Source organism: Boleophthalmus pectinirostris, unplaced genomic scaffold, assembly GCF_026225935.1.
Source record: "Boleophthalmus pectinirostris isolate CB_2022bp ecotype Guang Dong unplaced genomic scaffold, ASM2622593v1 HiC_scaffold_20, whole genome shotgun sequence".
NCBI classification, from domain to species: domain Eukaryota; kingdom Metazoa; phylum Chordata; class Actinopteri; order Gobiiformes; family Gobiidae; genus Boleophthalmus; species Boleophthalmus pectinirostris.
In genome coordinates, this window is record NW_026571153.1 from 3,345,682 (window position 1) to 3,366,863 (window position 21,182).

At 39.3% G+C, this 21,182-nt stretch overlaps 1 protein-coding gene across 1 annotated transcript in view; it reads left to right on the forward strand.

The window, feature by feature from the left end:
• The first annotated feature begins 696 nt into the window (after positions 1-696).
• The window catches only part of LOC129409887 (putative uncharacterized protein DDB_G0285119), a 32,134-nt gene continuing 11,648 nt past the window's right edge, over positions 697-21,182 (forward strand). The window contains exons 1-3 of the mRNA XM_055156805.1: positions 697-700; positions 1,621-2,268; positions 2,344-2,445. Of these exons, the coding sequence (XP_055012780.1) occupies positions 697-700; positions 1,621-2,268; positions 2,344-2,445 (754 nt within the window). The remainder of the gene's footprint in view (positions 701-1,620; positions 2,269-2,343; positions 2,446-21,182) is intronic.

A 21,182-nucleotide genomic window follows, 5' to 3' on the forward strand; every position in this document is an offset into this window, starting at 1 on the left:
TTAAGAAGCACTCAGAGTTACGCACCTACTGTCTCCTCAGCTTCACAACGACATAATAATAATAATAATAATGATGATGCGCCAGTTTTAAGAAGCACTCAGAGTTACGCACCTACTGACTCCTCAGCTTCACCTACACAACGACATAATAATAATAATAATAATGATGATGCGCCAGTTTTAAGAAGCACTCAGAGTTACGCACCTACTGTCTCCTCAGCTTCACCTACACAACAAAATAATAATAACGATGCATCAGTTTTAAGAAGCACTCAGAGTTACGCACCTACTGTCTCCTCAGCTTCACCTACACAACAGCGACATAATAATAATAACGATGCATCAGTTTTAAGAAGCACTCAGAGTTACGCACCTACTGTCTCCTCAGCTTCACAACGACATAATAATAATAATAATAATGATGCGCCAGTTTTAAGAAGCACTCGGAGTTACGCACCTACTGTCTCCTCAGCTTCAGCTTCACCTACACAACAGCGACATAATAATAATAATAATGATGCATCAGTTTTAAGAAGCACTCAGAGTTACGCACCTACTGTCTCCTCAGCTTCAGCTTCACCTGCACAACAACGTAATAATAATGATGACGCATCAGTTTTAAGAAGCACTCGGAGTTACGCACCTACTGTCTCCTCAGCTTCACCTACACAACAACGACATAAAATAATAATAACGATGCGTCAGTTTTAAGAAGCACTCAGAGTTACGCACCTACTGTCTCCTCAGCTTCAGCTTCACCTACACAACAACGTAATAATAATGGATGACGATGCATCAAGTTTTTAAGAAGCACTCAGAGTTACGCACCTACTGTCTCCTCAGCTTCACAACGACATAATAATAATAATAAATGATGCGTCAGTTTTAAGAAGCACTCGGAGTTACGCACCTACTGTCTCCTCAGCTTCACAACGACATAATAATAATAATAATGATGATGCGCCAGTTTTAAGAAGCACTCAGAGTTACGCACCTACTGTCTCCTCAGCTTCAGCTTCACCTGCACAACAACGTAATAATAATAATGGTGACGCATCAGTTTTAAGAAGCACTCAGAGTTACGCACCTACTGTCTCCTCAGCTTCAGCTTCACCTACACAACAACGACATAATAATAATAATAATGATGCATCAGTTTTAAGAAGCACTCAGAGTTACGCACCTACTGTCTCCTCAGCTTCACAACGACATAATAATAATAATAATAATGATGATGCATCAGTTTTAAGAAGCACTCGGAGTTACGCACCTACTGTCTCCTCAGCTTCACCTACACAACGACATAATAATAATAATAATGATGCGCCAGTTTTAAGAAGCACTCAGAGTTACGCACCTACTGTCTCACCTTCACACAACAACATAATAATAATAATAATGATGCGCATCAGTTTTAAGAAGCACTCAGAGTTACGCACCTACTGTCTCCTCAGCTTCACAACGACATAATAATAATAATAATGATGATGCATCAGTTTTAAGAAGCACTCGGAGTTACGCACCTACTGTCTCCTCAGCTTCACCTACACAATCAAAATAATAATAACGATGCATCAGTTTTAAGAAGTACTCAGAGTTACGCACCTACTGTCTCCTCAGCTTCACCTACACAACGACATAATAATAATAATAATGATGCATCAGTTTTAAGAAGCACTCAGAGTTACGCACCTACTGTCTCCTCAGCTTCACCTACACAACAAAATAATAATAACGATGCATCAGTTTTAAGAAGCACTCAGAGTTACGCACCTACTGTCTCCTCAGCTTCACCTACACAACGACATAATAATAATAATAACGATGCATCAATTTTAAGAAGCACTCAGAGTTACGCACCTACTGACTCCTCAGCTTCAGCTTCACCTACACAACAACGACATAATAATAATAATAATGACGCATCAGTTATAAGAAGCACTCAGAGTTACGCACCTACTGTCTCCTCAGCTTCACCTACACAACGACATAATAATAATAATAATGATGCATCAGTTTTAAGAAGCACTCAGAGTTACGCACCTACTGTCTCCTCAGCTTCAGCTTCACCTACACAACAACAAAATAATAATAACGATGCCTCAGTTTTAAGAAACACCCGGAGTTACGCATCTACTGACTCCTCAGCTTCACCTACACAACAAAATAATAATAACGATGCATCGGTTTTAAGAAGCACTCGGAGTGATGCACGTCCTGTCGTCACAGCAGCTGAAGACGCATCTTCACCTGAGCGACAATTTAACCGTGAGTCCTGCAGCTCCACGTGTGCAGTCCTGTGTTTTAACGACGCTTGTTTTAATTAAGTTTTGTGACTCGCAGGTCTCGTCCTGTACGTGGCTCTGGCAGCGACTCTGCTCCTGCTCGTGGTGATTCTGGCCGTGATTCTGTGCTGGAAAAAAAAGAAACTCAACAAACCAAAAGGTGATAAATTGTTAAGTGTTATTACCGTAAATTCCAGACTATAAGCCGCTACTTTTTTCTCACACTTTGAACCCTGCGGTGAAAAAAACTGATGCGGCGAATATGCGGACAGATTCTTTGTTTGGCACTTCATATACTGTATTTTACGGGCTATAGAGGCTTTGCACCGTCACGAGTCGCCCATGGCAACGGTACCTACGCCGCCATGACACCGGGCACACTTCTTCACTTGCCGCTTGATTGGTCGGTTGGAAAATAGAGTCCCGCGGTCACTTCCATTGTGTCTTTTTGATGTGTTGTGGCTTTTTAAAGTGTTGTGGCTTTTTAATGTGTTGCAGCATTTGCGTTTGTGTTGTGGCGTTTGTATTTGTTAATTAACTCATTAAAACAGAGTCCTGCGGTGACTTCCGTTGTGTCTTTTTTTGTTTGTTTGTTGTGGCTTTTTGTTGTGTTGTCGCATTTGTATTTGTTGCGGCGTTTGCGTTTGTTGTGACCCGTTTGTTAAGTGAGAGGTGCAGAAGACAAACAGACTGAGCTCACTCTTTCTTGTTTTACGTCTCTTTGCAGTGGAAGGTGTTTCTTGGATTCCGATGGGACAGGAAACAGTTTGTACAGAGGTTTGCAGTCACACACATCTGATTCCCTTTTGCAGTTATGGAGTTCACAAACATCCAACAACCACACAATTACGATGTCCGAATCCCAAAACTAAAATATGACAATATCAGAACCAGAAACAAAAGTGACATGGTTCAAAAAACTTGAAAAGATCGACTTTGACGATAGACACATCCCACTGGGAAAATAAACATGGAGGTTTGATGCTCACTTTTTCAGAAAATTCCTTCCCAGTGTGGATTGCGCGATGACCTGAAGTCTGAAATTCGTGATGCATGTATTAGGGATGTAACAGTAACCGAAATATTGTGATATCGTGTCGTCAGAAGTCTCACAATAATATTGTTTCTTTGCTTAAATGCATTGTTTTATAGTAGCAACAGCTCATAACGGGTGGGCAAACGTTTTATCTCGTGGGCCACAAAGGGTTCCTAAATTGAATGGACCAGGAGCAGATGGATGGAGTGGAGAGAAAAAAGTAACATGGGATATGCAGAAAACCTGTGCTTGGATTTCAACTGAAAATCCTTACAAAGCATTATCGAGGCTCACTGCAGCAGGTACAGAGAGAGGAGCCACAAGATCCTACAGGGCCCGGTCAAGCAGAAGTAAACAGCAAGGCCAAAAATACAAGTTAATGCATCTGATATAAAAATGTATTGAACAGATACATATGTACTCTAGTTTATGAAACTGTTGACCTTTTTTCTGTACCATTTTTGGTTCTAAAGTTCCATACGTTTTAAACAGACCATGTATGAAACATGGAACAAAAATTATTTCCAAAATTTCAAAGACCCAAAAATCATGTAAATAAAGGGATGTATTTCATCATCATTTCAAGGTACATGATTTTTCAAAAAAAAAAAAAAAAAAATTTAAAATGATAAAAATTAGCTTGGAAGGACTGACATATTTTATAGAAATAGTTTCCTTTCATTTTGAAGTAATATTAAAGTATTTGGAAGAAAAATGCGACAAATTATGTAAAATCCTGCACCTTCTACTTGTTTGTACAATTTTCCCTTCCGTTACTTTTCCCTCCGTTACCATGACTTTTCTTAATAAAAAATCTCATGACTCAAAAAGTACAAGGTTTTTCACCCTAATCTTGTACCATATGGTAGAAAACTATATGAAGCAAATATTCAAACCAGTTTGTTAAGGATATGTAAGTGAGAACCAAGAGTTATCACTGTTTGGATTTATTGCCCAAAAAGTGCTGCATATTTCATTCCCTCCGTTACCGACATGAGTTTTAAAATTTTTTTGTCAACAACTTGAAAGAATATCACAGGTTTAACTTGACCCTGTTGGAGTGTAACTCTTTCCTACATTCTGATACTTTACTTATTTCAATAGTTCCTCTAGTTTCTGAATAAGAGACATTTGAATGTCAAAAATCTGCCCCTGTTTCCCTCCATTACTGCTTGACTGGACCCTAATGTAAGTCCACTGGAGCCAGAGTCAGAAGGAGCTGGAAGAGCCTCCTGGAGAACTTCCTGTTTGGCACACGGCGGTTACAGCGTTAGATCTGTCCACTCGTATATACGGTCTATGGTTGTATGAAAGTGATGATGATAATGATGTATAGACAGTGTTGGGGAGTAACAGATTACATGTAATCGGAGTACAAATTATGAGTAACTGTATTCAGTTACTGTTTCAGTGAGTGGTAATTGGATTACAGTTACTTTGTTGAAATAAATGGATTACATGGTGGTATTTTCCTGTTTTCACATTCTTTTTTTTCCGGTAATCCCACTCATTGCCGGACACTAAATCATGTCTAAAACCAGGTCTAAACCAGGTCTAAACCAGGACTAAACCAGGACTAAAACCAGGTCTAAACCAGGACTAAAACAGGTCTAAACCGGGACTAAAACCAGGACTAAACCAGAACTAAACCAGGACTAAAACCACCACTAAACCAGAACAAAACCAGGTCTAAACCAGGACTAAACAAGGACTAAACCAGGACTAAAACAGGTCTAAACCAGGACTAAAACCAGGACTAAACCAGAACTAAACCAGGTCTAAACCAGGACTAAAACCAGGACTAAAACCAGGACTAAACCAGGACTAAACCAGGTCTAAACCAGGTCTAAAACAGGATTTAACAGGACTAAATCATGCTGTGCGGACAGTGTCTCTTCTTCTATCAATAATATTTTTAATTTGGTTCAGTAAAGTCTGGGCTTTTTCTTTTCTTTTATCAGACAAAAAACATTTTATGTGAAGATTTCCTCATCTTTGCTTCTCTACAGCAAATCAAGTAATCCAAAGTATTCAGATTACATTACTCACTTGAAGTAACTTAATGGATTACATTACAACTTAATGGATTACATTACAAACTACATTTTGGGGTATATAATCTGTAATCTTACGGGAATACATTTTAAGTCACCTTGCCAACACTGACCAGGACTAAGCCAGGTCTAAAGAGAGCAAAAAGAAAAGTTACATAGCACATTTTTAGTTTAATTTTAATATAAAAGTGGCTGTTTCCTGATGCAAAATCAACTAACGTAGAAATGAATAAAATAAAACAAAACATATTGGTAACATTTATATAATTGGAGTTATAATTCCTTTCTTTGTCTCGTCAGGTGGAAGCTGATGCCAACGAAAAATCTGAAGTAAATTTTACCAGGAGCAGCAGCAGCAGCAGCAGCAGCGCCCCCATGTGTCAGACAGAAGAAACTACAGGCCAAACTGTTTAGTCCACTCACCCTTATGAAAAATAATACTCCCTACATCTGTACGACAACTCACCTTTATGTGACAGATAATACTCCCTACAACTGTACAACAACTCGCCCTTGTGTAACAGATAATACTCCCTACAACTGTACGACAACTCACTTTATGTAACAGATAATACTCCCTACAACTGTACGACAACTCACCTTTATGTAACAGATAATACTCCCTACAACTGTACAACAACTCGCCCTTGTGTAACAGATAATACTCCCTACAACTGTACAACAACTCACTTTATGTAACAGATAATACTCCCTACAACTGTACAACAACTCACTTTATGTAACAGATAATACTCCCTACAACTGTACAACAACTCACCCTCATGTAACAAATAATACTCCCTACAACTGTACAACAACTCACAATGTAACAGATAATACTCCCTACAACTGTACACAACTGTCACTCCCTTATGTAACAGATAATACTCCCTACAACTGTACAACAACTCGCCCTTATGTAACAGATAATACTCCCTACAACTGTACAACATCTCACTTTATGTAACAGATAATACTCCCTACAACTGTACAACAACTCACTTTATGTAACAGATAATACTCCCTACAACTGTACAACATCTCACTTTATGTAACAGATAATACTCCCTACAACTGTACAACAACTCACCTTATGTAACAGATAATACTCCCTACAACTGTACAACATCTCACTTTATGTAACAGATAATACTCCTGTCGTGAACCCCCCCCTTCGGCCACAGGAGAGCTCACTTGGGTGGGGTAAAAAGATGAAGGTTTTGGCGTAAGCCCCACTAAAAGGGCTCCTGAATTCAGATGAAGATGTTCATGATGCTTTATTTTGATAATTGAATAACTGTTAGAGCATTAGAGATTAAGAGTGTTTGATTTAGATATTAGAAGTGCTTTTGTGACCCATATTACCATGAGTTACTTGTTTTGCTTTGATTTAATCTGATTTGTTTCCTTTATATTGATTTGCTTAATTCTTTCAATTTAAATTTTTAAGTTTAGGTTATTTTGCAATAATTTCTGTAACCGTTATGTTTGTGTGCAGGAAAGATAAGGACCTTCTGTTCTTTTGACAGTTGACCTTTATTTGACATTGATGTACGAAACCTATATGTTATGCGGCGTGCGGGAGGCCTGTATGCAATGCGGATGCGAAGCTTCCTCCTCCTTCGACGAAGCGAGGTGGCCTTTACTTCACACCTGGCCGGGGCAGAGGCGTAGGGGCTAGAATGGTGAAGATTGTGGTTTCTAAGAAGTGTTGCCTGTACTTGAAAAAATGTGTGCTATCTGTGACGTACTGATCACTTTGCATGTACCTGGGTGGAGTTCTGTGACCCTAGATAAATATTGAAAATTCCGCATAATAATTCAGATCCTGATTTTTGGTTGGCGTTGGCCCTCCGGCTGTAACTCGGCTAAGGAGGTCAGATCTCAAATTCGGACTAGGCTGTGCTTTATAGCTTTCCTGGTCACAGGGTAATTTCTCCAAAAGGTACTTGCAAGGTGATTTGTCCTAATTATTTTTGTATGAGCTTTTTGGTAAAAATACAATAAAAAGCAGATGAAATAAGACAAAGACAAATCACTTGTTGGAATCTTTTGTTGAGTCTTTCCCTCATATATATATATATATATATATATATATATATATATTCACTATGAGCGAGTCAAGTCATCCTAGGTGAGTTACATACAAAAATGCAATGTTTTTGATGCAAAGCTAAATTTGATTAAAGGTTTTGAGGCACTGCTAAGGATAAATTAATATTTGCAATGTTTTTGGTATAAAACTAAATCTGGTAAAATTCTTTGAGGCACTGTCAAAAATGTGTTTTGGGCAAATGTTGTCAGATAGAGTACAGAGTATGTCATAAGGTGGTTTCTAAAGCTAAGTGAAGTTGTAAGTGTTCCCCAGGTGATACTTTAAGAGTTGTTAAAGTTACCTGTATGGTGTTTCTTAAAGTTAAGTGATCTTTTTGAGTGTAGTCAAATATTTACCTTGTTATCGAAGTTAAACGATAATTTTTGAGTGTAGTAAGATATTTACCTTGTGTTATTGAAGAAATGATCTTTTTGAGTGTAGTAAATGATATTTTTGAACATGCATTGTGGTTTTAAAGCTATGTGATCTTTTTGAGTGTAGTCAGACTTATTTGCATTGTGTCTTTAAAGCTGAGTGATTTTCTGAGGGTTAATACAGTGATTAGAAAAGGAGTAGTGAGATCCAGGTGGTGTAATTTAGCCACTGGGACTTTTAACAACTCCCTACAACTGTACAGCAGCTCGCCCTTGTGTAACAGATAATACTCCCTACAACTGTACAACAACTCACTTTATGTAACAGATAATACTCCCTACAACTGTACAACAACTCACCCTTATGTAACAGATAATACTCCCTACAACTGTACAACAACTCACTTTATGTAACAGATAATACTCCCTACAACTGTACAACAACTCACCTTATGTAACAGATAATACTCCCTACAACTGTACAACAACTCACCCTTATGTAACAGATAATACTCCCTACAACTGTACAACTCAACTTTATGTAACAGATAATACTCCTACAACTGTACAACAACTCACTTTATGTAACAGATAATACTCCCTACAACTGTACAAACTGTAACAGATAAACTCCCTACAACTGTACAACTCACCCTTATGTAACAGATAATACTCCCTACAACTGTACAACAACTCACTTTATGTAACAGATAATACTCCTACAACTGTAACAACTCAACTTATGTAACAGATAATACTCCTACAACTGTACAACAACTCACTTTATGTAACAGATAATACTCCCTACAACTGTACAACAACTCACCCTTATGTAACAGATAATACTCCCTACAACTGTACAACAACTTATGTAACAGATAATACTCCTACAACTGTACAACACTCACTTATGTAACAGACTCCCTACAACTGTAACAGATAATACCCTACAACTGTACAACAACTCACTTTATGTAACAGATAATACTCCCTACAACTGTACAACTCACTTTATGTAACAGATAATACTCCCTACAACTGTACAACAACTCACTTATGTAACAGATAATACTCCCTACAAACTGTACAACAACTCACCTTATGTAACAGATAATACTCCCTACAACTGTACAACAACTCACTTTATGTAACAGATAATACTCCCTACAACTGTACAACAACTCACCTTATGTAACAGATAATACTCCCTACAACTGTACAACAACTCACCCTTATGTAACAGATAATACTCCCTACAACTGTACAACAACTCACTTTATGTAACAGATAATACTCCCTACAACTGTACAACAACTCACCCTTATGTAACAGATAATACTCCCTACAACTGTACAACAACTCACCTTTATGTAACAGATAATACTCCCTACAACTGTACAACAACTCACTTTATGTAACAGATAATACTCCCTACAACTGTACAACAACTCAACTTTATGTAACAGATAATACTCCCTACAACTGTACAACAACTCACTTTATGTAACAGATAATACTCCCTACAACTGTACAACAACTCACTTTATGTAACAGATAATACTCCCTACAACTGTACAGCAACTCACTTTATGTAACAGATCAAGCTGATAATCATAATTTTTGCACTTTTGTCTTTTTTTTGTCTTTTTCTTATGAACTCTTGTATAAAGCTGTGATTTTTAATTTTACTTATTTGTCTGTTTTATTTTGACTTGTACGTATAAATTTATATAATGATTCCTTATTTGACTCCTGTCGCTGTCTTTTTGCTACTTTTTGCTTCTTCAGTTCTGGTGGACACTGCCTTATATCTGCTTAAAGACGGAGCTAACTACACTGAAACTACTCTGAAACTAACACATCTACCGTATTTTTCGGACTATAAATCACACTTTTTTTCATGGTTTGGGTGTTTCCTGTAACTTATATATTAAAATGTTTGAGTGAAGCATGGAGAGGTTCTAGTCTTGTGTGTTAGTATCTGCTGCTCCTGTTCCTCCTGTACCACTGTCACTTGGCTCTACTGCGCATGTCTCCTGCAGAAAGATCCTCTGTCCTGTCTGTATCATGTCAGTCGATCGCACCGTTACTTCTGAAAATTTTACATTTAAACACATTTATAAAGACGACTGAGAAGACTGAAATGCACTGAGTGGGGTAGGTGTGTATGGCAATGTTCAGACTGCAGGGCTTAACGCTAAATTTGGATTTTTTTGTGAAATCCGATGGTTTTTTAGAGGTCGTTCACATTTCCAATTAAATGTGACTTGTATGTGACTCCAGTGTGAACATAAAACGGCCCAAAAGTGTCCCGCATGTGCACTGGAGACACGACGGCGTCAACCGCAGCGAGCGTCTCTGCGTTTACGGAAGTTGTCCAAACATGGACACAGCATCGAGCACCTGGAGATTTTAAAGTTCCTCTCGTACCGGAGCCAGAACATGAACAACTTACTTGTTTTAAGGAGGAGATTGAGAAGGAGAAGGACAAGGTTTTTCGTCGTGGTGTTTTGTAGGACAGCGGCAGCGACGTCCGTTGAAAGGAACGTGTGGTGATGTGCTTCACTTCAGTGACACGGAGTTCATTAACAATTTTCATATGATAAGAACGTTTGTTTACATTTGTCGTTTGTTGATAACGTGTAGGTGGATGAATGCACTTTGGCCGTTCACACTGAAGTCGCATGTCAAAAGATCAGATATGTATCGGTTTCAGGAGCACATATCCAAGTGTCCTGGGTCACATTTGAAAAAATCGGATCTGTGTTGTTCAGACTGTCATTAAAAGATCAGATACAGGAACATGAGGGTCAAAAAATCTGATTTGGATCACTTCAGGCTGCAGTGTGAACGTAGCCTAAGTTTCAGAGTAGTTTCAGTGTAGTTAGCTCCTCTGACCAGAACTGAAGAAGCAGCTTGGATGAGCTGAGAAATGCATCTGACCAAAAAAACTTTTGTCCAATTAACAAATTGAATTTCTCCTTTTGACACTCTTATGTTAAATTAGTAAAAGTAAAATTATTAAGTAAATTAAGGAAAGTTTTGTTTTTGAAAAGACTAGAGCAAATAAAATATGACATATGACACGATAATAAACACATAAAAATGAAAAAGAATAATGTAATACAGACCTGAAATAACTTTGAAAACAGAAGAGACGGAAAAACTTGCTGCTCTTTTGTGCAGCTAAAGTTCAGCTCACAGGAAGAGACATGTGTGGTTCGAACTAAGGTGAAAAAACTGACAGAACGCAAAACTTTGACAGCTCTCAGTCTACAAAAGAAAAATGAATGTAGAGTAGTAGAAAGTACAGACACATGCTCTCAAATGTAGTGAAGTGAAAGTAAATGATACCTAAAAATTGCACTTCAGCATTGTATTTTTACTTTTGTACTTCATTATCTTCCACCACAGCTTGTGTTCAAACTGATGACTGCAGAAAGTGTTTGGAAGTAAAGTGAACCTTAAAAAACACAATGATACTTAGATTTAAGCTTCAGTGTTTTAGTATCTGATCTTCTCAGATTAAAACTTGTTGAGCTCTAAGTTCCTTCTGAAAATATATGAATAATTTCCCTGTTTAGTCTCTCTTTCTCTCTGAACTTTGCGCCTCTTTGCACTTCCGTTATATCTCAACTTCTGTATGTTTATTACCAAGTGACAGACTTGTGCTCACGTGTGTTAAATTAAGACAGACAACCTCAGAAACCTCCAGTCCGTCCGGTGCTGCGTTTGTCTTTGCAGATTCAGAATGACGAGCTTCTCTTCAACAGTTCTTCTCTTCAGTATCAGTAAGTCGATGTTTTATCACATTTTCACCTCCGTGGATACGATAAAATACTTTTCAGTGCTTGTATTGCTGCAGGTTTATCGTGTGTTTTGGGCTCGGAGTCGAGGTCAGTTGAAGTTCAGTCTGGGCAAAGTGTCACTCTGTTCTGTTCAAACTACACCAGTAATCCTTCTACAATCATCTGGTATCGAGCTGTGAGGAGATCCACACTCAGAAGGTTTTCAGGCATAAGCAGATCTTCTGATGTTGTTTCATCTCCAGACAAAAAATTTACAGTGACTTCGAACTCGTCTCACGTCTTCCTCAAGATTAACCCAGTGAACTCTTCAGACTCTGGGCTGTATTTCTGTGGATATGATTCATCTTTAGGACTCATTATCAAAGAATCAACTAATCTGGATGTCAAAGAAGGTACACTTAAAGATACACTATGTAACTTTCTGGTGGAGGCTCATCACCTACTAGTATTTGTCTCTGTGGAAATATGAATTCTTTAGTATGACATTTAACTTATCCGTCTTGTAGTTACTCAATTACACACTTTTTTGAAGTTAAAAATATTCTGAAAGTAAGTAAAGTAAAACTTTACCTTGAACTTGTCACCTGCTGTTTCCACGTAGATAAACAGACTATGCACCAAATAATGTAAAGAAATAACATCTCCACAGAGAAAAGCAGGTGGCAGAGCCTCCACCAGAAAAGTCACACTTTTAAAGTGCACTTTTCATGAATATTTGTTATCAGTTTCTTCTGTTCTTACAATACATTTGTCACACCTACAGGGTCTGCAGGTAAACTTTGTGCTTTGTGTAAGTCAGTGTGTGGGTCCAACAGTCAACAGCTTTTATTTACTGAAAACATCCAAATACAAGTGTCACCGCCACCAGTAACTATTATAGTAACTATAATATTTATTTAATTATTGGTGATGGTGTCACATGTCACATGACATGAGACCATGATTATTTATCTTGTCTCAATTACTCCTGGGATTGAAATGAATGTTTTAGAGCCATGGCCTATGGAATGTCACCTTAAAGCCGCGTTCAGACCGAACGTGAATGGTGCGAATAAACTGTGTCAAATGCCCCTAGTTTGCCGCTTGACTCTTTTAAGTCATTTGTTTCATTTGTTCGTCCTGGTCACTCGAGTTTGGGAATTTGGTCGTGCGAGTAAATCTGATCTATTCACTCCAGAAGGATCAAGTGCAGCTGTGTAGAGTCCTCTGCATCTGGTTTCATTTGGAAAAATGGCGGAGTTGGACACATCGAGTGGACTGACCAGACCGGGACCAGACTGAGACTGAGACCGGGACTGGAACCAGACCAGGACTGAAACCGGGACTGAGACCAGTCTGGAACCAGACTGGACCAGTCTGGAACCAGACTGGGACTGAGACCAGGACCAGACCAGGACCAGAATAAAGGAGAGGGGTTAGGTCTGGTGTAGGTCCTGCTCTGTGGAGTTTTTTTCAGTCTCTGTCTTGGCTCGTGCTGGTGTCGTATAATATCGGCTCGTTTCCCACGGCAACAGCGAGTGTCTCCTCCATGTTGAATGAAAGTTCACGTCTGTCTCAGTTTTACATGTCACTATCAGAACTCGGACCCTGATTGTTTGATGTGACGCGAATATTCACAGAAAGTTCAAAATGTTCAACTTTGATGAATTTTGTGAGTCCCTCTGTTTTGGGAATTCGAGCATCAACACCAGTTTCACAAATTCATGCCGTTCAAAACGCACAAATCGTGCTGCTGAAGTCGCATCATTTGTGTGTCAACGGCCTTTACATTGGGTTAACATGTAAATCGTTGGCCTTGTTCGCACCATTCACGTTTGGTGTGAACGTGGCTAAAGTAAGAACAGACCCAACAATATCATTGATCAACATTCGAGAAGAGACCATAAAGTTGCAGAAAGTGCAGATGGAAACGAGCACTGCCAATCGTCCTTTAACTCTGACTCAAGTGTTGAACAGTGCGGTGGAAGAGAAACTCACCAGTGCAGAAAATGTGTTTTATAACTCTCCAAAACAAAAGTTCTTCTGTAAATATGATTGTGAGAATTTTGAGCATTGAATTTGACCAATATTTAAAACCTTAAATCCTGCGTGTTGGAACTCAGTAGAATTTCAGACTGAAGTTTTTAGAGGTAAATATGACTGTCACGAGTATCATCCATCTCTTTCCTCTGTCATTTATTGTTCCATGCGGACGCTTGGTCAGGTCCCGGTCGTCTGCTGTGGATCCTGTTGATCCCTTTCGCCGTGGTGATGACCTCAGTGCCGCTGTTACTGATCTGCAGGAAAAGAAAACACAAAACGGTGAGTCCGGTCAAGGGGCTGGTGGCAGAGTGGTTAGCCCTGTTGGTCCATGTCGTCTGTGTTTCTGTGGTGGAATCTTTAAAGTGAAACATAATAAGACGTGTCTCCATTTTGTGTTCAACAGATCAGGAACCGAGACGCTCCAGAACAGAGGTGAGCTCTACACACATTTGTACTTCTGACTCTAAACTGACTTTTATTTCCTTAGTTTCATTCTGACTTTTATTTCTTAAATTTCAGACTGAACTGTACGAGAACATGAGCGCAGTGAGGGAATCTGCAGACTGCACTTACCAGAGTCTCTGTGTGGACACCATGGACCCAAACCAAGTCTACAGCACCGTCTGACTGTGGACTCAGCACACACTGCCCCCTGGTGGACGAGACACACAACAGCAGTGAGAGAAAAAGCTCCTCCTGTTTTTCTGTGTCATTTTGGGAACAGAACTGGCTCCATTCTGTACAATATCACATGAGCTAATAGAGCTGTGCTGAGATCTGGGTTAATAATTATAAAACAATTTCCTGTTACAGAAAAGAGCACTAGGGATAATTCATAATGTTGGGTTTTATGACCACACCATCCAGCTATTTATCACTTCAAAACTTTTAAAACTTAAGGATCTGATGAGCTTCCAGACAACAAAAATAATGTACAAGGCAGAAAGGAAAGAACTACCAAAAAATATTCAGAAACTTTTTAGGGAAAGGGAAAGTACTTCTAATTAATCTCTTTAAAATGGCCAGAGTTAGAGTTGTGGGGTAAAAATCTGGAACTCTAACCCCAAATATGAAAATGTTTAACCCTTTTCCCCATAAAGACGACATTTGGCGACCCCCCCCCCCTTGTTTCCTTAATGATGTCTTTTGACACCTCTGTCACTAAAGACGGATTTGACGACCATTAGAAACGGTTCCAGTTTTTCACATGTAAACAGAGGTTGTGATAGGTGGGGGCCACTACAATCAATACTAGGCAGATTTTTTCCAAAGTTAATTGAAGTTATGACGACTGTAGCTTCCGGAAAAACCACAACACGTAACAGGTGCAATGGAAAGATCGCGGCGCAATTGACTTACATTATGATCTTGTCGTCCCTCTCTCAGCAACAGCTGCTGTGAGCCTCGTCATTTTGGTCTTAAAATGTTTGTATTAACCCGCTACACATGATTCTGAATTTTTTTTCACTATTTTGTCCATCAAAAAATTCCTGTTCATAATAGAGTCTGGCTCCAGTGAACATCATGAGCCTCGTTTGAGCGGAGCTGAACTCTGTGGGTGACGTCACACTCACTTAGAACACTTCTTTTATACAGTTTATGGTCTGACGACAGCGACGCAGAAGAGGAAGCGGCGCTCCGTTTACCTCCGGAGTTTGAGGCCGAGTTGTTCAGAAGTGACACCGAGGATGAAGAATTGAATGGATTTAGTGATTTGGAGTGAGATGGAGAGTTTGTTAAACTTGTTCTGTTCTGTTGTTTATGTTATAGTTTATCTGAAGAACTGTTCATATGTGACGTTAACAGTCTGTTGTTCTCTCTTCTATTGTTTTTACTACAACTTGATTTTACACTGGAAATGTCGGTTCTGGTCTCTGATTTGATAAAATTAATTTCCCCCATAAAGTGCAAATTATATATGTTTTTATCTTCTTAATTATGCATTTTTGGCTGGTGCAACTTACACTCCGGAGTGATTTACAGTTTGAAAAATACAGTACTTGTTTACAGTTTCTGTTTATTAGCTGGGTCTGTTGTTGTTAGACTCGAGTAGTTTCAGTGTAGTTAGCTCCTCCCTGCAGACAGATATAAGGAAGTGTCCACCAGCGTCTGACCAGAAATGAAGAAACAGCTTGGATGAGTTGAGAATCATATCCGACCAAAAAACCTTTGTCCAGTCGACAAATTGAATTTCTCCTTTGCCGCTCTTATCAGGGCAGCCGCGGGGTCTTAAAAGTCTTAAAAACATCTTAAATTTCATGTTCCTAAATTAAGGCCTTAAAAGTCTTAAATTATGTTGTCTAAGTCTTATTTTTTTCACAAAGGTCTTAAAGTTCATTAGTCAATTTTTTTGTAAACTCAGCTGGGCTGCAGTGTAATGTTAAATGGAGGGAGGGAAAGAAACAACAACATGAAATCACTTAATGTGCATAAATGTCTAATTTGGAGTTTGCGCAAACAATGGTTTCTGGCACCGGTGGCAATGAGTAAACAAAAAGTGTAGGTTTAATCCACAGAAAGCCCTCTCTGTGTGCAGATATCTAAAATGGGCCTTCAACAAAACCAAAAGAGCTAAAAAACAGGACAACAGAGAATCAGAACCCAGGAGAAAGGGGGTAACTATTCCGTACATGGCTGGTGTTTCTGAAAAACTACAGAGGATTGTGAGACAGGCCTCTTCTGTGACGCTGTTTAAATCCAGGCTCAAAACGTTTCTGTTTAACTGTGCAAATAACTGAAAGGTTTTCATTCCGCACTCTTCTCTCCAATTTATGTCTCTCTTTTTTAATTTTAATCTTCATGATTATTTATGTTTTGATTTGTTTTTATTATGATTTTAATGTATTTCTTATTCTGTAAAGCACTTTGAATTACTTTGTGTACGAATTGTGCTATACAAATAAACTTGCCTTGCCTTTCAAACAACATGAGATCCCGTTCTATTTCAAACCTACGAACGCTCTAAAACAGAAAATGGTCCAACCTAAAGGACAAAACACCGAGCCACAAACAAAGCAATGTGTTCTACTCCATTCAGTGTAGAGAACGCTACATTGGAGAAACTAAACAGTGTGGTGCACCTTAAATGGTCACCACATTGGTTCTTTGTTTTTTTTGGTACTTCGATCTTTAATTCACAAATGAATATATTTAAAAATGTTGGGGGGTAAAGTAATGCCGAAACCAGTTTTCAAATGTCATTAATACTAATAATACAAAGTACTAACCTGTTTTATTAACCAATCAGAAATAGATTAATAACGCGGAACCTTTGTGCTAGAGGCGTCGCCCCAGGTTGGATTTAGGGCGCAACTTCCGGTTCGCCTTAAACGCAATCTGGACACAGAAGAGAGCGCTCCGTGTCTTCCTTGTTTTCATTATTGTTATTATATTTCAGGTTAGTACACGGTAAAAGCCACCCACATAATTCAGTGTAAGACTATTTTTGAGTGTTTTATCAACATGTGATATTGTTTTCATTGTTATTAGTATGTTAATCGGTAATTTTCCACTAATAATTGTAAGATAACGGTTAAGGTTTAGGTTAGCGGTGGAGTTGCCATGGTTGCCAGCGTCAGAATTCAGGCGGTCTATTTAGGTCTGTTGTAATTAAAAACATTTGTATGCTTTTATTTTTGACAAAGTTTAACATAGTAAAAGTACAGTTTAGTGTCCAGTCCATCTGAGTAATCCTGTTATTAGTAATTTGTTAAGTTGTGAGGGTTGTTTTGTGTGTGTGGTGACTTGAAGAATGTGTACTGGGACACAATGCACTTTAATGGTGTAGTGTTATATTTTTGATACTGATCAATTAAAAAATGCAATCTGGACACAGAAGAGAGCGCTCCGCATCTTCCCGGTTTTCATTATTATTATTATATTTCAGATTGTGTCATCTCTGCTACGGCAGCCCCAGTACTTGGGGCCCGTAACAACAGCTTCACAACAGGATGAACCAACACAGACGAGAGAGCAACACAGGACCTCAGTCTGCTGTTCATCTCCACTTAAAAGCCACGGGCCACTCATTTGAGGACAGCGAGGTACAGATTTTAGCCAGAGAAAAGAATTGGTTTGAGAGGGGAGTGAAAGAAGCTATTTTTGTTAAGAAAGAGAATCCTTCTCTAAACAGAAATGGAGGCCTCAGACACCATCTCTCTCCTATTTACAACTCCATCCTCAAACCTAAAACAAAACAAACAAGAGAACAACAGGTGGAGCCAGGTCAGGTCCAGAGGTGAGGAAGCTCCATTATGGACATGAATTATGTTAATTAGACCCCACATCCTGTCAATAGACCGAACTAACTAACAGAAACTGTAAACAAGCGTGTGTGTTAGTTTCAGAGTAGTTTCAGTGTAGTTAGCTCCTCCCTGCAGATATAATCTATATTACACAATTCTTTTAATATGATTATTATAACCGGTGATTTTAACTTACACATAGATAATCTTTTAGATCCTGCCGCAAATGAATTTTAAAATGTTCTTAATTATATGGATTTTACTCAACACGTCACACAGCCAACTCACAACAGAGGACACACTCTGGATCTGGTCATCACCTATGGCCTGACCACTAGTGTGTCCTCTGTTGTTGACCTGGCTGTGTCTGACCACTACTGTGTGTTTTTTAACATCACTGGTTTTATACACCGGGAGACGTCTGTGAGAACTGTGAGGAAGCGCCGTCTGACCCCTGAAGTGGCTGCAAATTTTATCGAAGTTTTAAATAAAAATCCCCCAATGGTTTTACCTGCCCCTGCGATTTTATCACTGACCACAGTAAACAGTAAACTACGGTCAGCTCTGGATCTGGTTGCTCCACTCAAAACTAAAAACATCAAAACTAAGCTAAAACCCCCATGGAGAACTGAAGAGCTGAAAGAGTCCAAGAGAGAGTGCAGGAGGGCAGAACGTAGATGGAGAAAAAACAAAACTACAATAAACTATCAATTATTTACTGATCAGCAACGGACTTACAACAACGCAATAAGAAACTCAAGAAACCATTACTTTTCTACATTAATAACCAATAACAAAAAATAATCCCAAAAGTTCTTTTTCAACCATTGACAACATTTTAAACCCTGATTTTAGCATGTTTTACTTAACACCCACTGACTCTCTCTGTGAGCAGTTTGCAGACCACTTCATGGTATCAGATGTGATATTTTATCTTGTCAAGCTCTGTTTTTAGTACATCTGAGTGTTTGTCTAGACAAGAAGAAAAAACTGGACAGTTTTGTCCTGGTTAATGCTGAGATGCTTGACAAAGTTTTCTCCTCAGTGAGGCCCACCACATGTCTTTTAGATCCAATTCCTACCCCATTTTTTAAGTCATTTTATGGATCTTTTAGGGATGAGCTTTTAACCATGATGAATTGCTCTCTTCAGACGGGGTCTTTCCCTCTGCCTTCAAAGCAGCGGTGGTGAGGCCCCTGCTGAAGAAGAGCAATTTAGATTTTAATGATTTTAACAACTACCGACCAGTGTTCTAACCTACCATTTTTAAGCAAAAATTTTTAGAAAAAATTTTTTATTCAACTAAATTATTTTTTTAGATGATCATAACATTTTTGAAAAATTTCAGTCTGGTTTTAGGGTGAACCACAGCACCGAGACCGCCTTGGCAAAGATTTTAAATGATTTTAGAATAAATTGCGATTCACAAAAAGTGACCGTGTTGGTTCTACTGGATCTGAGCGCTGCCTTTGACACAGTAGATCACACTATTCTTTTAACTCGCCTAAAACACCTCGGCCTCTCCGGTGCTGTTCACAGATGGTTCACATCCTACCTCACAGACAGAACATTTATGGTGAGTGTAGACACATGCTCCTCCAGGGTCCATAAAATCACATGTGGTGTGCCCCAGGGTTCCATTTTAGGCCCTGTGCTTTTTAACTTGTACATGCTCCCTCTTGGTGGTGTCATCAGGAGACATGGAATCAACTTCCACAGCTACGCAGATGATACGCAGCTTTACATCTCCATGTCTCCTGATGACACCAGACCAATGGATGCTCTTTTTAACTGCATTCTAGATATCAAATCCTGGATGGCAGAAAACTTTCTCCAGCTTAACCAGGACAAAACTGAGGTTTTAGTCATTGGTCCTGAGGCCCAGAGAGAGAAACTTTTACCCAAACTACAAACACAGTCTTTTAATCCTTCTCCTCAAGTAAAAAACCTGGGCGTCATTATTGACTCTGAGCTAACTTTTATTCCACACATTAAGAACATCACAAAAATTGGTTTCTATCACTTAAAAAACATAGCCAGAGTCCGCCCCATTCTCTCTCTGGCCAACACAGAGACGCTGATGCTTTTATCACCAGTCGAATAGACGACTGTAATGCCCTGCTCTCTGGTCTTCCCAAAAAGAGTATTTCAGGTTTACAATTACTACAAAATTCTGCCGCACGTGTCCTGACGAGGACCAGAGGCGGGACCACATTACACCGGTTTTAAAATCACTGCATTGGCTCCTGTGAGTTTCAGGATCGATTTTAAAGTTCTTTTACTGGTTTTTATGGTCTTAATGGTCTTGGGCCTTCTCATCTTTCAGAACTGCTTTTACCTTACGAACCCTCGCGGACCCTGCGCTCCTCCGGCAGCAGGTTCCTGGTCATTCCCAAAGTCAGGACACACACTCACGGAGAGGAGGCGTCTTTTCAGTACTGTGGCCCTCGTCTATGGAACTGCAGCCGGAGGAGCTCAGGGCTGCAGAGAACGTTCATGTTTTTAAGAGCAGGCTCAAGACCCACCTTTTTAGCTTAGCTTTTGAATGAAACATCATATTTTTTACTTGTTTCTACTATACACATTTTAATTATATTTATTTATTTTAGGCTTATTTTTAGGATATGCAGTGTTTCCTCTGTAGGAGCCTCTGCATCGGGAGCGGAGGTCGGCTGTGGCTGTCGGGGTCTGTCCCGTGGGCTCCTGGTGGAGAGTTGGTGTTTGGGCTTCATCTCTCCCCTGGCCCCTGTGGTGGTTCCTGGTGGTGGTGGACGTCTCTCTGCTCCCGGTGCAGACGGCTCCTCTGATGGGTGCTTTCTCAACTGGTTCGCCTGTATTCAGCCTCACATTTTACTATGTGTCGTTTTATGTATTTTAGCGGGTTAATGTGTGTGTGGGTGTGTATGTGTGTGTGTGTGTAGGGGGGGTGTTTGGGTGTCTGCGTTGTTTGGTTGTGTCGAGTCGGGCAGCTGTGGGGGTTGGGTTGGTGGGTGGGTGGAAATGTGGGATGGTTTTTAATCTGTGTAAAGCACTTTGTGTTACATTTTTGTATGAAAAGTGCTTTATAAATAAAGTTTGATTGATTGATTGATAAGGAAGTGTCCACCAGTGTCTGACCAGAACTGAAAAAGCAGCTTGGATCAGCTGAGAAACGTCTTCAACCAAACTAACTTTTGTCCAATCGACAAACTGAATTTCCTCCTCAACTTTAATCCACAGTGGCTCTTAGATTCTAGATCCAGTAGTTGGTTGGTCATTAATAG